General features: G+C 35.0%; 1 protein-coding gene across 7 annotated transcripts in view; it reads right to left on the reverse strand.

Annotated features, from left to right (window-relative positions):
* Window positions 1–523: 523 nt before the first annotated feature.
* Window positions 524–22679, reverse strand: part of Brinp3 (BMP/retinoic acid inducible neural specific 3) — a 407230-nt gene continuing 385074 nt past the window's right edge. For all 7 annotated transcript variants that reach the window (XM_070034061.1, XM_070034060.1, XM_070034063.1 and 4 more), the window contains one exon: window positions 524–1907. In XM_070034061.1, the coding sequence (XP_069890162.1) occupies window positions 791–1907 (1117 nt within the window). In that variant the 3' untranslated portion in view covers window positions 524–790. The remainder of the gene's footprint in view (window positions 1908–22679) is intronic.

Genomic DNA, 22679 nt, shown 5'->3' on the forward strand with positions numbered 1-22679 from the left:
AATGACAGAGCAAGTTGCTAAGGAAATTAAAGGTTTGCTTTCTCTATTATATGCCTTATAATCATGGATTTTTTCTGTATGTTTGTTGAAATGTGCTGATATTTGCTCAACACTAAATTTACTTGACTATTTTAATAATGATCATTTCTCTTGTATTGGTTTTCAAATGTTTGTGATAAACACACCTGTGTCATCATTCTATTAACTATTAAAACAAAAAGGAACTGAATACTAAGCATTCTATCTAATACCTTGCTGTTTGTTTTTTTCCTTTCCTTTTCTTTTCCCACTGAAGCTAATTGAAATACATCTTCAAAAGTTTCCATTATAAACACTTGGGAAATTGTCCCCAAGTTCCAACAAACTATATCAAAAAATAACTCATTTCACAAGGGGTGGGGGGAGGAAAGAAGGAATCCCACAGCATTTCTTTTTAATAACTGTTCAGCTACAAAATTTTATTGGTATCTTCTTATGTTCCCTCTAGAGGATGTAATGCACAAAAGCATTGCCACGGAACATATAAAATTACAAATGAAATTTATTGTAAAAAGTAGAATGTCTTCTAGACTGGTGTCAGTATTTATTTCATTCATAAACCAAAACTGCGGTATAATATATTCATTGTCAGCAAAGTTCATGTGTGTAAATTGCCATCCAATGTTAATTTGACTGATATAAGACAGATATTGAAAAGACAATTTAAATTTACTCTTCCAAACATAAACTGTTCCACAAAAGCACTGTTAAAAACTCCTTCAAGGTTTTGGGTTGTGCTTGACATTTATGGTTAACTACATAATTTGGTCGTGTCATAGTCCACTGTGTTTGGCAATTTGGCATTAAACGCCTGCAGAGCAGATTGGATCCTCACCACTTCACTAGTAGACAGCTTGAGTCTATGACGAAGCAAGCAAGAGAAAAGATCTAGAAGACGCTGACCAGGTGGGGAGAGTTTATTTACACGGTCTCTTATCTCTAGGAGCTGCAAAAGCGCTGAGTCCTGGGATCCCTGAGTGTAGGGGTAGTCCAGCTGCAAGATCAGATCCCGAATTGCTTCCGGGTCAAAGTGCATGCTGTAACCAAACACTTGAATGTTGTTGATTTTCATGTAGCCCAGGTTCCGAGAAGGGTCAATAAACTCCAGAGGTTCATAGTACACGCTCTCGTTGCCATTGGGACCACTGGACTTGATGCGACTCCTCAGGTAGATATGGACTGTCTCAAAAAATGTCTTCCATTTGTTGCCCAAGGTAAGTGTCCAGTTATAGCACTGCAGAGGGAGGTCCAATTTAGTCCGCTCCCAGTCTGGAAAGCTGTTTTCATTCACAGGCATAAACCAGCTCTCTGAGTGGCTGCCACCGAAGGGATTGACATACACAGCCAACACGGGCTCCAACGTGCTGTTTTTAGTCAAGCAAATCTGTAAGGAGAGACCCAGAATCATATGGACCAGGCTTGACTTGTACTTGTTACTCTTCAGGGTGAGGAGCATCCTCTTACGCCAAGAGGGGTCAAACCAGCTGTTGAGACGCATGTCGTTGCTGATGAAAATGGCATGCACTTCTATTCGCCTGTCGGCTTTCTGCAGCAGATATTTCATCTCGAGGTCTTGCAGGTCAGTCTCAAAGCCTATGTAGTGGTCGGTGGACTCGGCCACTTCGGGCTTGCAGAGGCCCTGGCTCAGCATGTAGCCTGTGTTACAGGTGCCACAGCGGGTGCGGTTGTCCGGGGCGCAGGTCAGACAGGCAGAGGCGTCGCCCACCGTGCAGGGTAGAAAGGAGGTGCAGACCACCTGGTCGTTTGGACAGGTGCACGAATGCGTTTCTTCTGAAAAGCTGCCCAGGAGGCCATTCTCATTGCAGTAGAGAAAAGACTGGATACGAGTGAGCCAGTAGGTGGAGGTTCTAGAAATAAAAAACAAAACAAACCACATGAATACAAAGACTTTGGGTCTGTGTATGTACTGCCATAAAGTCAAACTTGGCTCTGGAAGCATTGCTGTAACTTTCGTAGGTCATTTCCAGCTAGTAGTTCACGAAATTAAAAAAAAAATCCATTTGTACATACACACATGTATGTACATATATAGGTATATGTTAATATCTATAAACATATTCATATATATTCATGTATGCACACATATATACTCATGTATGTACATTCGTATATTTTTGCCCAAGTTAGAAATACTTAGTCATTGCACTGGTGGCTCACACCTGTAATCCTGTTTATTAAGGAGCTGAGGAGTGAGGATAATTTTTTTAATGCCAACCTAGATGGAAAATTCTGCTAGACTCCACATCTAAATAGCAAACAGATGCTGAATTTGATGCATGGCTTCAATGGTAATACCAGTTGTGAATAGGAAAGCCAAGCAAGAGTGCCCCAGTAAAAGCACAATAAAAAATGAAACAAAATAAAAAATAGGCATTTCTAAGCATTCAGTTCCTTCTGAAAAGCTTGTAAGCCATCTCAGTGCCCTTGGAAGCTGATTGCCAGGAAAATTAAATCAGTTATTTTGAAATAATAACATCAGAAACAAAAGTAGCTTTATCACAGACTATGGCAGAATTAGAACCATTCATTCATTTATAGTTACATAAAGTGCTAGTGTTGCAGGAAGCCTTAATATAAACTAAAAATGAAAAGTAAACAACTCTAAACTGTTAACTCAATCTAATTAGGTACCCCGGTCTCACCAACATGTAAAGAACATGTAAACACTGTGAAGTGAAAATATGAAAACATAGCTAAATTTTATCCTTACAAGCTGTTCAAGAAAGTACTTGAAAGTATCTCCTTAAACCTCAAAGTTACTTTAATAAGAGTTTAAAGTGTTCGTTTAATATTTTTGATTTTCAATGCCAACAACTTTTCTTATCAGGCTGATTATGATGCATTGCATGCTTCTGTTTGTGTTTTTTAAATAAATCATATTCTTTGACTAATTGAGTGTTTCATCATAATTGTGAGTGAACTATGGTGGCCATGTTATCAAGTAATACTATGTTTTTCAAGTTGATTTTATACTATTTCTATGAACAATTTAACAATTCCATGGACTATATAATCTAAGGTTGTCTTGTAGAAAATGGGAAAAGTAATCCATTTTATGTTGAGTTTTTTGGGAAAATTGAACTAAGTTCTACTCGTAGGCATTCATATGCCTACTTCTAAAGTATCAGTTTAGACACTCAAAAGTTACAATGTATTTTTATTATTCTTATGAATCTTGATGTTACTATTTAGTGAATTTGGAATATTTGTGAAGAATAGTGTGGGTAGTGATTTGTTTGAATTGTCTGTATAACCCAAGATATGCACAACTGTTTATGTATAGTATCAATCTTTGTCCTTGGTCCATCATCCTTTAACAATGTTTATACTTGGTTGTTATTAGTACTGAAGTTTGAACTCTAGGCTTATTATTTCATAGGCAAGTGATATATTGCTTCAGACATTACTCAATCAAATTGGTTCTGATTATTTAGGCCTGGAATGGCCTGGATAACAACCCTACTATTTATACATTCCTTCATAGCTTAGTCGACAGGCAGATACCACTATGAACAGGTATTGGATTAGATAGGATCATACAAGATTTTTTGTCCTCTGGCATTGAAGAATGACCCTCCCAATCTTTGCCTTCTGAGAAGTCAGGATGACAGGCACCATCTACTCAGCTTAAAACATTTTTACATTAAACTCTTCCTTGGGTTCACAGCCAAAATAAGTGTCTCTGTTTTCTCTCTCATCATTTTTTTCTGAAAAATATCTTTTATCACTTAACATCGCATGCTAGTATCTTCTTCTTTATATTTACCTCTCATGAAATAGACTATCAGCTGGCCAGATTTCTCTGTTTTTTACTGCTACATTTGATTGTTTAGTAGGTTGCATGCCCTTTTATTAAATATTGAACAAAGTGCATAGAAGCAACATGTTTTCCATAAGTGGACTTGTAGGTGAAACTTCAGTTTACATACTGAATACAGGTAAGAAGTCCTGTAACTGTAGATTTATACAACAAGTGTATTTATAAAATTAAATCCAAGAGCTTTTTTTTTTTTTTTGGTTGTGGGGCCTGAACTCTGGGCCTGAGCATTGTCCCTCAGCTCCTCAGTGCTGTCCCTTCAGCTCAAGGCTAGCACTCTACCTCTTGAGCCATAGCACCACTTCTGGCTTTTTCTCCTTATGTGGTGCTGAGAAATCGAAACCTGGGCCTCATGCATGCAAAGCAAACATCTACCACTGAGCCACCTTCCCAGTCCCCAAAAGCTTTAAAAAATCTGTTTTCCTAAGTATGATGGTGTCTTACAGACCCAGAAGAAGGACAGCAATCCCAATCAGATCATAAAACATTTATGTTATTATTTCTCACGCTCAAAACACTAAAGTAACATGCCTGGTAGATTTACAACTAGTTTGAATATTCTTTTCCCAAGTTCTTTCATTAGAATCATGGTCTTCAGTGAAGTAATGCTGAAGTTGTTGGACTGTAGGAGCAGAGCTGTCCCAAACAAATGAATTTAATTATCAAGGGGTAGGTACAGTTTTTTCCCTGTCTTGCACTCTCCCATCTTGGAGATAGCATGATACCCTGGGACCATGTACTTGTCAGCCTCCAGAAATATGTGCCCACAAACAGATTTATGTTGCGTATAAATCTGGTCCATTATAACTAAACAAGGGCCAGACTCCAGTGGCTCATGCCTGTTATCTTACTTACTCCTGAGGCTGAGACTTGGAGGACTGAGGTTCAAAGCCAACCAGGGAAGAAAAGTTCATTCTACTCTGTGTCCCAATCAACCAGGAAAATATCAAACTAAAGGCATGGATTGAGTGATAGAGCCATGAGTAAGCAAGTTGAGGGGTGCACAAGACCTTGAGTCCAAGCTCCAGTACTGGCACTAAAAATAAAATAATTAAAGCTAAAAGTACTTAAATAAACAGATATGTAGTATTTTTATTTATAGGACAAAATGTGTCAAATTTTCCACCTATTTTTAATTTTTTCCATATACTTTTATGATCCATTTTCTGATTTTTTTGCAGTATTCTGCCCAGGGAATGTGTGATAACAATAATGAACCTTTAAGAAGCAACATGTGAGTACCTCTGCTTGTCCTTCTATATTTGTATTATTATTTTATTATTTTCTCTCTTCACTACTTGTCTCCTTCCCTTCTGCTTACCCTCCTTCTTACATACCCCCCTCTCTCTTCCTCTCTCTCTCTCTCCTCTTTTAGCTCCCCTCTTTTAGCTTTGAGGAGTATTTATTCAAGGCTTCACTTGTACAATTCTCTATGGATTTAAGATATTTGCTGCATGTCATGGCAGTGTCAGAAAAGCACTAGACTTTATGATATGCATGCAAGATAACTGAAACAAGTGCTTATCTCCCTTTAAACTTCAGTGAAACCTTTAAACTTCAGACAACTAGTCTCCATGTTTAATTCTGCATGACACAGGGGAACAGATTATATTTCTTAGTCTTGATGTTTTTGTCTGTGACTTTTTGACCTGTTGACAGATTAAAAAAATAATGTAACACATTTTATGTTAGCTTATTGCCACTATAACCAAATGCTTTGCACAGGGTAACTTGAAGATGCAAAATGCTAATTTAGTTCTCAGTCATAGACCTGCTAGACCAGACTCTGGAAAGAGCCCTCAAACAAAATTCTTGAGAAAGCTAGGTAATATCCCTCAAGAAATTGCCTAAATACCTTCTAAGGGTATAACTGCAAAACCTCAATACCTTGAATGAGACCCCACATCATTTTGCATTATCCTGGGGAACATGCTTTCAACATAAAGCTCTTGAGGGGAAGCCAAACTATACCCAAATGGCAGCTGATATAAACGTCACCTTTCCTGATCGCTTGGCAGCTGGTCCTAACAACATAAATGTAGAATGGAGGAATAGCTCAGTCATGAGAGTACCTGCTTAGCAAACTTGAGGAACTGTTAAAAAGGACACAGCAGAATCCAGATTTGAATTTATATGTCTTAGGAGCCCTGTGACTACTATTTTTTGAATTTATACATATTGAGAGCTCTATGCCTGCTAACAATTTCAAAATGTACTACAGAAACATTCAATATACATACAAGCATAAACCAAACATCAAAGCACAGCCTAATATATTCTAATATAACCCAAGAATTCAGTACACATCTGATGTTATAGAACAACCACTTTATATTCCTTTTCAAAACAACTTCCTCAGAGAAACCTAATGTGTTTAACTGCATTTTAATAGATGAAAATCCCCTTTAAGTTTTACCATCTAAGCAACATATCTATTGAACATTAGAATAAAGACAAATAAAAATATTATATTTAGAAATGTGTATTGGGTGTTTCATTCCATAAGAATATACAAAAAATACTTAACTAGTGACTTACTGTTACATCAGGAAAACATCAGATATAAACATATAAAATATTTTTTAACTTGTGGTGTAATGTTTAAATGCTAGAGAAAAATAATTGACATAAGGCTGTTTTCTAGAGCACCAAATGGTCAGCTTTAGAACTTCATTAATTTACCTTGTTGGAAAAATTAAAATAAAACACCTAGTAGGTCTTTTTTTTAACTAAATCACAATTTTTAGGTAGAATGTATTAAGGGTACCCATGCACAAAGTAAAAAGAAAAACATGTATATTTTTATTCCTAATATTATCTGTTAGTATTCTTATCATTTTTTAAAATCACTATAGGCAACCAAGAATCAGTGTTCATTTTCTTTATATTAACTGGCTATTTCCCTAGAAGAAACATTATATTTTATCTTTAAAAATTTATGCATTATTCATGATATTCTCTGTGCTCCTATGTTTCATTTGCATCAAACTGGACTGGTTCAAAAGAACACATATGATCATATGATATCTTTGTGGTAGTATGGGAACCTTCAAAAGTCCCTCTTCCCAAAAAAAACCCTCAATTTTATAACTTGTATTCTAGATACTAGGCGATCTCACACATATTGATACAAACAAAAATTACCTCCTCCTGTGGTTAAATACTTTCTGAGCACAAATAACCTTATTTCCAAGGTCCCCTATTCCCACTTTCTAATCCTTTATTGCTTTCCAAATCTAAGAGAGGTGGAACTGCATTTTAAAACCTAAACAATATAATTTCAATGTCTTTTTGAAGTTTAGGATTATTCTTTTGGGTAGGCTATTTCATTTGAGCTTTCATAGATTTGTTCTTCTGAGACCTTATTACTTTAAAGTAAATATACATTTTAGGGATTAACCACCCAGAGCCATTTAGACAATGGTAAGCTGATTATTAGCTCAGGCACAGACAGATAAAACCAAGTAATACCCTGTCACTCTCCCTGGTCTGCTGAGGTCATTTCATCCCTGGTTCAGTTGCTCTGGGGACTCATGTCCACACTCTTGACACTCGATAGTTACACTCTTGGAGATGATTTCACATGCTGAGAAAGAAAATCGCACTTTCAAGAAATTTGAAAGTGCAATTTCTGAGAATTTCCCAAGGAAGTACACACACACACACACACACACACACACACACACACACACACACACACACACACACACTCACACACACACACACACACAACAACGGGGCCGGGGGGGGGGGTGTAGAAAAAAACAGAGGTGCTTTAAATGTATGAATCTTCATTCAGTGTCTTTTTACACTGTTGTTTTGCAATATTATATGAGTAAGTGTGGTGAGCAGTTCAAGGTGTTGATTATAGTTTGAAGACAACATGAACAAGGGAAAATTTAATTGAACTTTTTCTCAAGTGCTATATGCATTATTGCAAGAACTATTTCATTCTGTCCCACAACTCTACTTTTTCACTGATAAAAGGATGCTTGTTACCTCAGCTTATAGATAAAGACATGAGTTGTAAAACATTTAACTTACTCTAAGTGGCTCAATATCATAAGCTGGTTGATGCAACAGCAGAAAGTACATTTTGTTCACAACCTCTTATAAAAAATACAATTCAGATAATTTGCTAACTAATTTAACCAAATATAGAGACTTAAAGAAATATTATCTCACTTATGGACTGCCAAGTCATTTTTGTTTTTCTTTTCTTTTTTGGTACTGGTGATTAAATAAAGGATATTGCACTTGCTAAACAAGCACCTCGCCTCTGAGCTACATCCCAACTCCAAGGTTTTTTTATTTTACTTTGATGGTGCATTTGACTATTGAATATAACTAAAAAACACTTATGACCCAGTAACCCCACTTCTGGGCATTTACACAAATGATCACAAGCAAGGCCATACTAAAGCGACCAGCACAACTATGTTTATCACAGCATTATTCACTATAGCTAACATATGGAACCAACCTAGATGCACCTCAGTAGATGAATGTATCAAGAAAAAAGATGTGTTAAAGATTAAGAAAATGTGACATATATATATATGTAAATAGAGAGAGACAGAAAGAAGAAAGAGAGAGAGAGAGAGAGAGAGAGAGAGAGAGAGAGAGAGAGAGAGAGAGAGAGAGAGAGAGGAATTGTGTACTTCCATCAGAAAGAATGACACTGCTTCATTTGTTAGGAAATGGAAAGACTTGGAAGAAATCATATTAAGTGTAGTAAGCCAGACCCAAAGAAATATAGGTCCCATATTTTCCCTCATTTGCAATAATCTTAGCAAATGAGCAGAAAAGCTCAAAAGCTATCTATATATGACCATATAACATGATGCTAAGTGAAATGAATCCCAAGATATGGACACAAGAGATTTCTTTGTTGTTGTTTTCAATGTGCTATGTGATGTTTTTGCTTCTTTTGTATGTTCTTCCCCCTATGATATATACCCTGCTGTCACTGTATTTGATTTTGGTACCTTGCATCTTGTATATACATTTATATGATTTGGGAGGGGAAGGGGAATAAAAAAATGCTGATTCAAGGCACAGGATTACCCATTACAACAATGATACTCACAAACATTATGTTGGAACTTGGGAAGTGAGAGAGAGAGGGTTAGTAGGAGAAAAACAAAGGAGGGAGTAATAATGCTTGACAAGAAATGTACTCATTACCTTACTCATGTAACTTTAACCCCTCTGTACAGCATCTTTACAATAAATAACTTTAAAAAATCAACACATACTTTTTCTCTACTTATGACATAAAATATCAAAGAAACAGACCAGAGTGAGAAAATAGATTTCACAGAATGAAATAAAATGACTTATTATATGCAAAGATACAATAAAATAATTTCCAATTTGCATTGACCTCTCATTTTTACCTAAATATGTTTTTCCACAAAGTCATGTTTTGTTTTGGTTTTTTATTGTGAAAATACCATACAGAAGGGTTACAATTATATGAGCAGGTAATGAGTACAACAAGCATTGTTGCCTCCTCCTTTGTTTCCTCTTCCCATCTCTTCCCATCTCCCTTCCCCCTGGCAACCTCCCACCCCTGCGCCAAAGTTGTAAAGCTCGTTTTTCGACATAACATCTTGTACATCTCATTGTTGCAATAGGTCCACCTGTATCCCTATTTAAACAATTTGTTTATGACCTTCCTCTCCCCAAATTATACCAACATCAAATACAGTGAAAGCAGGGGTTATATGATGGGGGAGGGACATTCAAAGCAACAAGGAAATCATCTTATAAATATGTTAGAAACATAGCAAGAAAAAAAATTGAGTCCTTATCTTGGGGTTCATTTTGCATAACATCAACTTATCTGACCGTTTCTGTTTGTCTCAGACATATACAAGTTATTGCAAGTAAGGGAAACCATAGACCTGTGTTTCTTTGGGACTGGCTTACTTCACTTAATATAATTTTTTCCAAGTCTTTCCATTTCATAACAAATGGGGCAATATCATTCTTTCTGATGGAGACATAGAATTCCATTGTATATATAAACTGCATTTTCTTGATCTATTCATCTACTGAGGAGCTTCTGGGTTGGTTCCATATCTTAGCTATGGTAAATATCCTGCTCAAAATCATGTTAAATATTATGAGAACACTTAAAAGAATTACAGTATGCTCATTCAGGCTGCTAAAAGATGGCCATATAATTGAGGAATATTAATAGAAATGAAATTGTTTTCCAAAACTGATGTTTCAGGCATCTCTGATGTGCTGTTATAGTATCCTAGGTTTTGTCTTAAGTAATTAATATGGATTCATTCCAATTTCTCATCCATTACTCAGGCAACATATACTTGGGTATACATCATTATTTTACTTTCACAAAGTACCAGAATCAATACAATGTGTTCCAAATCTCTTATTATAAAGACTTTCAACATCTATGTGTTAAGGATCCAAACTGGAAAAGAGAATCAATACAATTTAATGTGTTAAAACAAGTACAGTTTATAAAGGAGCCATTGTATTTGATTATTAAAAGATATATTCTGCAATGAAAATAAATGCATTAATGACAAAAATGACAATATAGGTGAAGGTTAGTGTGATACTATTTATATGAATTACAAGAAGAGGAAAAACTAAATTTTTTAGCATTAAGAATGCTGTCTATATTAATGGATATTCTAAGTGTGTGTGACAGTAATGGATTGAGTAGTAGAGCACCATCAGAGCAAGTAAGCCAAGTAAACAAGTAAAACCCTGAGTTTAAACCCCACTATCAGTAAAATAATAAACAAAACAAAAGCAAAAAAAGTGTAAAACACAATACAAATATATAACAGACTTCCTTTAATAAACATGTTAAATTGATGTTGGGCAACAATGGCTTAAGCTTATAATTCTAGCTACTCAGGACACTGAGATCTGAGGGTCATGTTTCAAAGCCAGCCAAAGTCAGGAATGTCTGTGAAATTCTTATTGCCAATAAGCTACTCAGAAAAAGCTTCAAGTGAAACTGTGGTTCAACTAGTAGAGCACTAGCCTTGAGTTCAAAGAGGCTCAGGGACAGCACCCAGGCCCTGAGTTCAAGGCCCAAGATTAGAAAATAAAGTTAATTTGGCAACATTTTTTATTTAGCCACGACAACTAATAGAATTGTAAATAAATGTTAGAAGTGGAAGACCAATATTTATGCATGCTATAATGAATAAGAAATTTAGAATCATGTTCTTAGCAGTATTGTTTAGGTTTATTAAAATATATACATATAATTAAAATATATACATATTGGCAAAATGATACCACATGTCATAACAACAATCAAGACTCATATATCCATTTTATTCATATCCATTTATATTCATAAAATGATGTTTAGACTGCAAGAAGTTTTATGACATTGTATTGTCACATAGATTAGCTAAATTTTAATAGGGTACATATTTATTTAGAAAATGGAAAACCTCATATTCTCCAAAAATTATTCAGGGGATGAAATACAAGCATTGTTAGTGATGTCATTCCATGGATACAAGTACTATTCTGGTGCTAATATACAGACCAATCTAAATGACCCTGCTGTCTTCCTTCCTGTGACCTGTCTTTAATCTTCACCTTCTTTCCACCTTATAAGTTCTTCTGTATATGACTTCATCTAGAGTCCCCTTTCAGCCTCCATGTGCAATAGAAGAGCCTGTACAACATTTCTAGACAAGGTCTCCCACATGAGATCTAAAAATTATATTACAGACCAATGGTCCTCATCAGGAATTTCCACGAGGACCTCAAATTAAGGAAATCTAAATTGACTTGTTTTCTCATCTATTTTCTACCATGTTACTAATAAAATTATAGTAGTAACAGTTTCAAATAACACATATTTAACTTAGATAACTTAATATGATAATTATCTCTCATTCTTTTTTACCAATAAGAAAAGAAAAATGGCATCTTATCCTACTCAGAAAGTGATCAATGACCTCAGGTTGACACAGAAGACCTTGAAGTAAGTGCTCTTGCTCACACTTCTGATCTCTTGGACATAATTTGCATCTTCTTCAGTGACTAAGTGCCAGCTACACTGACATATGTCTCCATGATTCTACTTTAAATATTGTAATGGACTGTTTCCTCTGCTTAAAATGATTTCCTGAATATTCATTTATTCATAATTATATATGCCCACAAATGTTTGTGATCAAGAAAGGAAGTTGTAAATAACATTCATAACCCCTGTTATCACTGTTTTTGATTTGGGTGCCCTTTGTATTTTGTTTTTTCTGATTTGGAGATGATAAGGGGAATCACAGAAATGGTAAGAGAAAGGACAAAGGGTAAACCAATGCAACAGCGATACTCAAAAGACAGTAGTTGAAAATAAAATTTACAACTTGGTAGGGAGCGTAGTCAGGGGAAGGGGAAGCAGGAGAAAATGAGAGATGGGGCAATATTGTTCAAAAAGAAATGTACTCTTTGCCTTAGTTATGCAACTGTAACCCCTCTGTACATTATCTTCACATTTTTTAAAAAGCCATTAGCATATATCAGTAATGCAGAAAGATGAACAAAGCGACAGGCTCTCAGGAGATATTAGTTCAGAGATGCCTGAGATAGTAGTTCAAAACTTGCTCTGGAGAATCACAAGAATACATGAGCTCCTTTGTGGAAAGCATTCAGTAATGGGTACAGAATATTGAGGAAAAAAAACTCAATCCTAGCTCATATAATCATGGGAATCCTGAGAAGGAGATATGTTTATCTAAATAAAATAATTCAATGAACATTATTTTCATGGCTCAAATGGCACAGTCCTAGCTGGGAAAGAAAGCAAGGGTAAGTACAAGGCTTAGATTTCAAATCCCAGTACCATAGATGTGTATTTACATGTATGAATGTAAATATGTGTATATGTTTGTATGGGTTTTTAGTGAATTGAATATATGCATGTAGATGTATGCATGAATGAACATTCATGCAATGCATGTGTGTATACAGACAAAAGTAGCATCAATATATATGTGCATACATAAAGCAAAAGAAACTACTGTTGTACTTTCTCTAAACTAGAAAACACACACGAGACCTCTTCAGAATTTTACACTTTTATACTAATTGCTACTTTGTGCTGTTTCCTCCTTCGAGCAATTCTTCTTTGACCATGTTTGCTTAATTTTTAAATTTATTTGGAACAATTGCACTACAAGGTGTTTCCTAAATTACCTAAGAAGATTAAACATCTCTGTGCTAAATTGCAATTTGTACTTCTTAGAAGACCTAATGTTTTAATTATTTGGTTTCATAGCTCTTTTCCCAAGATCTGGAATCTGTAGTGTTCTTATCATTATGTTTCTAGTGTGTGCATATGTAAGGTGATCCACACAATTCTCAGTGAAGAAGAGAAAAAGGATGGAGAGAAAATGATGGCTAACCTTTCTTATGTTTGTATTTGCCCGTGAAGAGGAAGACAGAAATCACATTGTTCCCATGCTCACACGTCACAAATAATGCACATGGTGTGTGCACTGCTGATTGAACAGATTTTAGACCAAAATTAGTATAGATTTTGGGGAAAATTCCAAAATATTGAAAATCTTCCTCCATAGATGAGTGAGAAGATCTCTGGAATAAGGGTCAAAGCACTGGGAGTGAATCCCACTTTTACATTTGCCCATAAGAATATTTTATATTTTTAAAAGTAGAATCTTAACAGGTATCTGATTTTTTATTAACATTATTCCTTCTCCCTTTCCTGGTAATTTTATATCCATTCAGAAACTCTACGTGGAACTAATATCTTGGTTTCTCAAATTCCCTGGTGTTCTCATGATCAACAATTTTAAGCATCCACAATATCTGCCACTCACACATGTTTTTTTTCCTCTTTTCATTAACACCTATCAATGTTAGGTATCTTTATTCATCCATATAATACTTTTTGCATGTGTTTTTGTTTGCTTACACATAAAGTTTTGGTATGTGGCTTAGGCAAATCTCCAATGTGTGATCCTGTTGTCTTACCCATCACCCCCCAAAACTCGGAGGTAAGAGTCTGTGCTACCACAGCCAAGTCACAATCTATATTCAATTCAAGACATACTTTCCCTTTAAAATACTGTAATACTAATTAACTTTTTTTTTTTTTTCGGTCATGGGGCTTGAACTCTGGGCTTGGGTGCTGTCCCTGAAAGCTCAAGGCAAGCTCTCTACCACTTGAGCCACAGAGCCACTTCCGGTTTTCTGGTGGTTAATTGGAGATAAGAGTCTCACGGACTTTCTTGCTTGGGCTGGCTTTGAATAGCAATCTTCAGATCTCAGCCTTCTGATTAGCTAGGATTATAGGCGTGAGCCACCAGTGTCCGGGCCTAATTAACTTCTAATTCTTGGCTTCTCCATGTCCACATTAACAACTAAATGTAGAGGGACTAAAACACAAATTAAATAAACTATGTAAAACTATTCTCACTTTAAATATAAAATCACAATTTTCTCATGTTTAAATGCTATTAGTCAATCATCATTAATTTCCCCTATCAACTTGATCTCCCAGTCTTCACAATGGGGTGTTGTGTTGCTGTTGTTGTTTTTATTTTTCTTAATCTAGGGCTTGAACTCAAGGCATGGCCACTGTCTCTGAGCTCTTCTGTGCAAGGTCACAGCTACAACTCCACTTCCGGCTTTTTGATAGTTTTGGAGATAGAGTCTCACAGACTTTTCTTCCTGGGCTGGTTTTGAATCAAGATAATCAAATCTCTGCATCCTGGGTAGCTAGAATTATGGGAATAAGCCACTATGAGTATTTTACACATAAGTAATTCTTCTCATATAGCCATATTTTCTCACTCCAGTGAGTTGAATAATTAGAAGAGAATGTATTTTCTTCCATTAGGTAAACTACAAATTTTACTAATCATACTGTACATAGTCTAACTTCATAGTGATTGCCATCCATGGTTTTATACATGATGTTTCTGAGTCAATCACACAGTAAATTCAATCTTCCATTTTTTTATGCCAGTCCTAGAACTTTTCCTTAATATAATGTTATCTTCTAGATATGAAATATTCTTTGTTAATTTTTTTAGAATAAATCATTAAAAGTACTATGTATATGCCTTTTTTCTATGTATTTCTATTTTTTTATTCAATTCTAGGTATCTTGCTCCTTAACATTTTATATAAACGGCCTGGCTTGGCTTTAGTATTACAAACATCTTGGTAATTATCTCAGCGCAAGTAATATGTTGACAGTTTCTAAGTTATATAGGCTTTTTTTAATTTATACAAAGACAAGTCAATAAAGCTTTCTTTCCTCCATTACTCAGTCATTTTCTATCAGTAATATTTGGTGATTTTGAGGTCTAGGTTTCGAGCAATTTAATACACACTCAATATAATATTTTATAAAAAGTAATTACATTCTCTAGTTTCCCTTTATTTCAATATTAGATGAATAGTTACTCTTATCTGTCAGATAATATTTTTATTTCATTTTATCATAAAGATGTACAGAGTGGTTACATACATTAATGAGTATATTAATATTTTAAAATACTTTGCTGTCCTGAGCTCATTTTTTCTTTTGTAAGTTCTAAGTAATTACATTTAAATTTTGAGGTCTGATTGCGAAAAAAGGAAAAGTATATAAAATTTCAAAGAAAACTATTATCAAATTATTTGTCTTTCTGAATTCTTCCAGAAAAACCCTCTGAATGAAACTATTTTTAATAATCTAATTGTTTTGAATATCACTTGTATTTTAATTGTTAAGATCTTGTAAAAGTCCATGAGTACAATGCAAACCCCAAATTTCTATCTTTATTTGTGGACCACTTCAGTGTTTATCTTGCAGCTTTTGCTATTGGTTATGGATGTAAAATGGTTGCATGTGTTGAGTTTATAAGGTCAACTTTTCCTATCTGATTCCAAATTCAAAGTCTATATATATTGATGCTCACCCATTTAGTTATTTTATGCTCATCAGACCCAACTTGGAGTTCTAGCTATAAGTTATTTTTAAATTTAAACCCACATAGGTCATTTCCCTTAAGAGATTCTCATTCAGATGAAGACCTCATGAAGACTATTAGCACACAAATTCAGCTAAGCAATGCATACCTCACATCCACTCGAATCCTTGAATCTCACCTTCTTTTCCCCTCTAATTTGGATTAGTTCTATGATTTTAAGACACAGTTAATTCTTTCAATATGGAGACCACTACCTGAGGTAAACCATACTGATTTCTCATCTACCCTTCAAAGTGTCAACTTCACTTTACTATCTTTAGTCATTAAAATTGAGCTATCAGTTATAAGAATTTTGGAATCTTTATCCAGTATTTTTCTTAAAATTAATTTTTATTGTAAAGGAGGTATACAGAGGGGTTACAGTTATATATGTTAGGTACTGAGAACACTTATTTTTTTAACAGTGTCAATTCTTTCCCTCCCAGACCCTCTCTTCCCCAAGTTGAATAGTTCATTTTCAAGATAGCACATAGTATCACTGCTAAATTATTTAACCCTTTGTCTTACTATTTCTGAGCTTCCTCCCCCAAACAGACTGACATATAAGACATAATGTACAGAACTCAAAAATAGCAACAAGGAGGGGGAGGGAGAAACAAAACATAATCACAAAAAGTAAAATAAAAAAAATTCTTGTTTCTATTTTTGGAGTTCCTTTCAATAAACATCATATGCAAATAGCTATAGAGCCTCTGTGATCCTCTCCTAAGACTTCCTCTTTTGATCTCACTGTGTGAATGCTTATGGTCCTGTTTCAGTATTTTGAATATAGTCTATCTGCTCAGCATCAATATCATAATACATTACTACTTAGTGAATGTCTATGGTTTTACCTGGTTTAGCATTCCCTTACAAGGTTCAGAGAAGTCATATGTTTACCTGTAACAATGTAGTGGTCTTACTCTCTCAAGATAACAACCTAACCATAAGCGTGATCTACAAGGTCTTTTAGGGTGTGGAATCCCTCCATCACTTCAATCTATTCTCTTATCGTTCTCTGAATACCTTCTGTTTCACTGTTCCTTTCACTGTATCTCAAGACATCAAAGAGCTATTTTGGAATTCTATTATGTTTTAAAAAGATTTATAAGATATTCTAGTTTGAGAAAACTTGGCAATCCCTCATATTATAAACTATGTTGAAATGTCTCCCAAATTCCTATCTCCATTCAGGATGATTAAAACTCTTCATCTTTTTGGACTTAAGAAATAAATCACTTCTCAGCAAAAATCTTAGATAGGCCCTCAAGAACCAATCAAGGCCTCTTTGTGTGTAATTCATCTTATCCTGCACTCTAGTTACTAGATTAATTTGGTTCTGTGTTTACTGTAGTTTATTGTAATTATCTGCTTAGCTTGTGCTTCCCTTCAAAGGAAAATGACGTACTTCAGCACAAGATTTATACCTAGTACAGCAGTTGGCATGGAATGGTTATTAAAAAAATAATTTGAGCAAAATAAGATTCCCAGAAGAGGTTACTCGAAATTGGGAGCATCAAGGAGAAAGGGTAGACAAATGAGGAGAAGAGGGGGAGAATGTAAGCATGTATCCAGCATACTTATCTTACAATATTAAGAAGAGGTTAGGAAGGGGTACATATATAGGATATATGGTGAGAATGTTGAAAGGGGTGACATTGATGAAAATATATTCATAAACTGTTAAATGGCAACTCTCTCTTGTACCACTACTTAAGGAAAATAAACAATAAAGTAATCTTTAATTGACAAGATACTAACAGAATCATGTTTGTATATCATTCAGACATATACACACAAGCACACAAAGAATGTAACACATATGAGGGATTTATTGTTATCTATATTTTTTTGTTATCTATATTGCACATATTTTTCAAGTTATTAAAAAATATAAATAAGACAGACATAATATCTACTCTGCAAAAGGAATATTGGTAACATATTCTAACAAAAAATATCAAAATTTCCATTGAAGTTATTTCTGGGTTTAAGAATGATATGGTACATAGTAGGCTCTTCAAGGCTGATTGAATTTTTGTCTTTTGGTGTTAAGGAGAGATATGTAAAATCATTTTGAAAAATATAGACTACAATATTATTTAGAAACTAGAACAAAATTGTAATTTCAGAAGAACTAAACTATTACATATTTAAAAGATTAAAATAAAAGAAATGAGAACTAGATTTCAAAGGAAATTGAGAGGTCAGTACAGAGACATTTGGCAATGCTTATCACTTAAGATAAAGTTTTCCTTAGAAAATGATGGTAGTCAAACATCAAACTCTATTACAAAGCCATAGTAATCAAAACAGCTTGGTACTGGCACAAGAACAGACCTGAGGATCAATGGAATAGAATTGAAGACCCAGAGCAGGAAAAAAACCAAAACCAAAACCAAAACCAAACAACGCAGACCTATAGCCACCTAAACTTTGATAAGGGAGCCAAATAAAAAATAGAATGTAAGAAAGACAGCCTCTTCACTAAATCATGCCAGCCAAATTTGCTAAACACCTATAGAAAACTAAAATTAGGGGGGCTGCGAAGGTGGCTCAGTGGTAGAGTGCTTGCCTTGCACGTATGTAGCCCTGGGTTCGATTCCTCAGCATCACATAAGCAAAAAGAAAAAAGCCAGAAGTGGCGCTGTGGCACAAGTTGTAGAGTGCTAGCCTTGAGCAGAAGAGCTGAGGGACAGCACCCAGGCCCAGAGTTCAGGCCCCACGACTGGACCTCCCAAAAAAAAAAGAAAAGAAAGAAAACTAAAATTAGATCCTTATATATCACCCTGCACCATAATCAACCCCAAATGAATCAAAGACCTCGAAGTAAAAGCAAACACTGTGAAAAAATTACAGAAAGGAATAGGAGAACATCTAGGGCTCCTTGGCGCAGGCTGAAATCTTTTTAATAAAAACCCAGAAACAACAAATCAAAGAAAGGTTGGACAAATAGGATTGCATGAAACTGCAGTGCTTCTGCATGTCAAAGGACATAGCTAGTAAGATCAATAGAAAGCCCATGGACTGGGAGAAGATCTTCACTAGCTATACAATGGACAAGGGCCTCATATCTAAAATATACTTAGACCTCAAAAAATTAAGTCCCCCAAGAACAAATCCTCAAAGAAACAACTGCCCCATTAATAAGTGTACTATAGACTTAAGGAGAGATTTCTTTGAAGAGGAAATAAGAATAGCCAATAGATACAAGAAGAAATGCTCAACATCATGGCCATACAAGAAATGCAAATCAAAACCACATTGAGATTCCATTCAACCCAGTTAGAATGGCTATAATCAAGAAATCAAATAACAACAGGTGCTGGAGAAGATGTTTCCAAAAGGGAACCCTACTTCACTGTTGGTGATAGTATAAACTTGTTCAATCACTTTACAAATCAGTGTGGAGGTTCCTCAAAGACTACACATACAGCTCCCTATAACCCAGCAATCCCAAAAGATCACAAACAAGGCTGTTCTAAAGCTCCCAGCACAACTATAATTATTCACCATAGCTAGTATTATTCACCATAGCTAAGATATGGAACCAATCCAGATGCCCGTCAGTACATGAGTAGATCAAGAAAATATGAATGGAATTCTATGCTTCCATTAGAAAGCATGACACAACCCCATTTGTTAGGAAATGGAAAGACTTGGAAACAATCATATCAAGTGAAGTAAGCCAGACCCAAAGAAATATAGGTCTCATGATTTTCCTCATTTGAATAATTAGTATACATCTAGGATAATTTTATCAGATGAGCAGAAATGTTCAAAAGCTCTATACATATGACCTATAAGATGATGCTATGGGAAATGAACCCCAAGATATGTACACAAGAGATCTTTCCTTGTTGTTGTTGTTGTTGTTGTTAATTTACTGTGTGATTTTTTTCATTTCTTTTGTATGTTCTTCCCCCATGCTATATCCCCTTTTGTCACTGTATTTGATTTTGGTATCTTGCATTTTCTGTATACATTTGTCAAATTTGGGGAGGGGAGGTGGAGTAACAAAACACTGAAACAAGGAAGCAGGATTACCCATTGCAACAATGATACCCACAAGACACTATATTGGAAATATAAGTTTACAACTTGTTGGGGAGGAGAGTGGGGGATTGGGGGAGGGAAGGGATAGTAGAACACAAAGGGGAGGGTAACAATGCTTGACAAGAAATGTACTCATTATCTTACTCATGTAACTGTAACCCCTCTGTTCTACATCTTTTCAATAAAATAATTTTTAAAAAATATTGAAGAAATAATCCTGAATAAAAGAAAATAATGGTAGTCATTCTTTCTGATAGAAACATAAAATCCTGTGTGTATACATATATATATACATATATGTATTTATATATGTATATGTATATATATATTAATTCCATATTTTTTAATCCTTTCATCTACTGAGGGGCATCGGGGTTGGTTCCAAAGCTTAGCTATTGGAAATAATGTTGCAAGGAACATAGTTGTGCTGGTAGCTTTAGTACAGCCTTGTTTGTGGTCATTTAAGAAAATGACCGGAAGTGGGATTGCTGAGTCATAGCCATACCCAAAGAAACATAGATCCCATGGTTTTCCTCATTTGCCATAATTATTATATGTATAGGATATGAGTATATGAGTATATATTAGTATATGACTAGCAGATGAGCAGAATAGCTCAATAGCTATGTACATATGACCATATATGATGATGCTAAGCAAAATGAACTCCAAAACATGGACACAAGTGATTTTTCTTTGTTGTTGTTGCTTTTAATGTACTAAGTGGTATCTTGTTTCTTTTGTATTGTTTTTCTCCTTTTGGTTTATCCTTTTTTGTCACTGTATTTGATTTTGGTACCTTGGGTATTGTATATACATTTATCTGAGTTTGGGAAGGGAAGGGGAACAAGAGAATGGTGAGACAAAGGGGGAACCAGTGTAACAGCGATGCTCACAAGACAATACACTGGAAATGATATGTATAATTGGGGGGTGGGGAGTTGTGGAGAGAAAAAGGAGGGAGAGGCAACAAGCCCAACAAGAAATGTACTCACTACCTTACTTATGTAACTGTAGCCTCTGTACATCACCTTGACAACAAAATTTAAAAATAAATTTTAAAAAAGTTACAAAAAAGAAAATAATGGTAGTTACTTTAGAATGCTTGTCAACTTATATTTATAATGACTACAAATATCAACCCCACACCCTATGTGACAGAAGTTTGGGTATTGGAAATAAAAGACGATTAAATCTCTTTTCCTCTGATACATGATCTCTAGAAATCTTATGAAAATTTTAATTAACACATGTAACTTTTCTAGAGGGACAATATGATCAAAATTGTTCAAGTATTATAATGTCATGTAACAGTTTGTCATCAAATATCACTATTCTATAATGCATTACAAATTATTATTTGTAAGTTTTATTGACTGAACAAAAATCCCTAAACTGATCACCTTTAAGATCATAATGGAGATGGAGACCATGGAGGTAAATTATTGTTAGAAAGTAGATCAGTGATAAAAATGCCATGGAAAATCACCTTCTAAATGTTCTATGTAGGTGACTTTTTTTTTTTTTTTTTTTTTTTTTTGTCGGTCATAGGGCCTGAACTCTGGATCTGGGTGCTGTCCCTCGGCTCTTCAGCTCAAAGCTAGCTCTCTACCACTTGAACCACAGTGCCAGTTCCAGCTTTTTTCTGCTTATGTGGCGGGGGGAATGGGAAGGGATGGGAAGGGGAAACAAAGGAGGAGGCAACAATGCTTGATAAGAAATGTACTCATAATCTTGTCCATGTAATTGTAACACCTCTGTACAGTATTTTCACAATTAAAAAAAAAAACAAAATTATTTTTAAAAAATTGGTGCTTATTAAGTTCTTTAAACTTATTAAATAAATTTTCTATTGATGCACTACATTAGTCACTCATTATCTTTGTATAACTGTGTATGTGTTTGTGTTTGTGTGTGTGTGTGGACGTGCACGCGTGTGTGCATGTCCATGCCAGTGTTAGGGTTTGAACTCAAGGCTAAGGTGTTGCGCCTGAGATTTTTCTTTTTTGTTTGTTTTGTTTTGCTTTCTCAAGATAAGTTTTCTACCACTTGAGCCAGAGCTCCACTCCTGGTTGTTTACTGAGTGATTGATTTTATATTATTTTTTGTAATTTTTCTGAAAGAACAGGCTCATAAGGTATCCTTCCCTGACTGGCTTTAAACCAATCTTCAGGTATCAGCCTCTGCAGTAGACAGGATTACATGTGTGAGCCACTGGCACCAGGTTTAACATTCATTATCTTTTGGTAATAAAATGATTCTTTGGAGAACAAAGGGGGAAAATAACATACTATATGTGAATCATTGTCACAATTCTGGTATAAAAACACTAGATAATAGCTTTAAGTATTTATACACAAAACATACCTTCAATTCCTATTCTAACAGAAATGGTTTAGCATTTTAAAATCACATTGTTGCAACCCAATGATTACAAAAGTCTTTCTGGACAGTTCATCAGATATACAATTTTTACATACCAGAATCTGAAGCATCCTCTGTTCTGTGTTCAGAGGCATCAAAATAATCACACAATCAGTCTTATTCAAAATGTCAAAACCTTCTAGAAACAACCTCACAAAAATATCCAGAAAGCATGTTTTATCACATGTAATTTACATGAAATTGGGAATAATGTATATTTGTGTTTTCTGCATGTGATGCAGCTCTAACTGAAGCCTAAGTAGAAGGGTCTAAGCTTACTTCAGCTTCCTATAAAAGAGCCAAATGCTGATGTGTAAGGAGTAAGTGAT

The sequence above is a fragment of the Dipodomys merriami genome, unplaced genomic scaffold (assembly GCF_024711535.1).
Source record: "Dipodomys merriami isolate MVZ:Mamm:240054 unplaced genomic scaffold, mDipMer1.0.p SCAF_24, whole genome shotgun sequence".
In the NCBI taxonomy this organism is placed as follows: Eukaryota; Metazoa; Chordata; class Mammalia; order Rodentia; family Heteromyidae; genus Dipodomys; species Dipodomys merriami.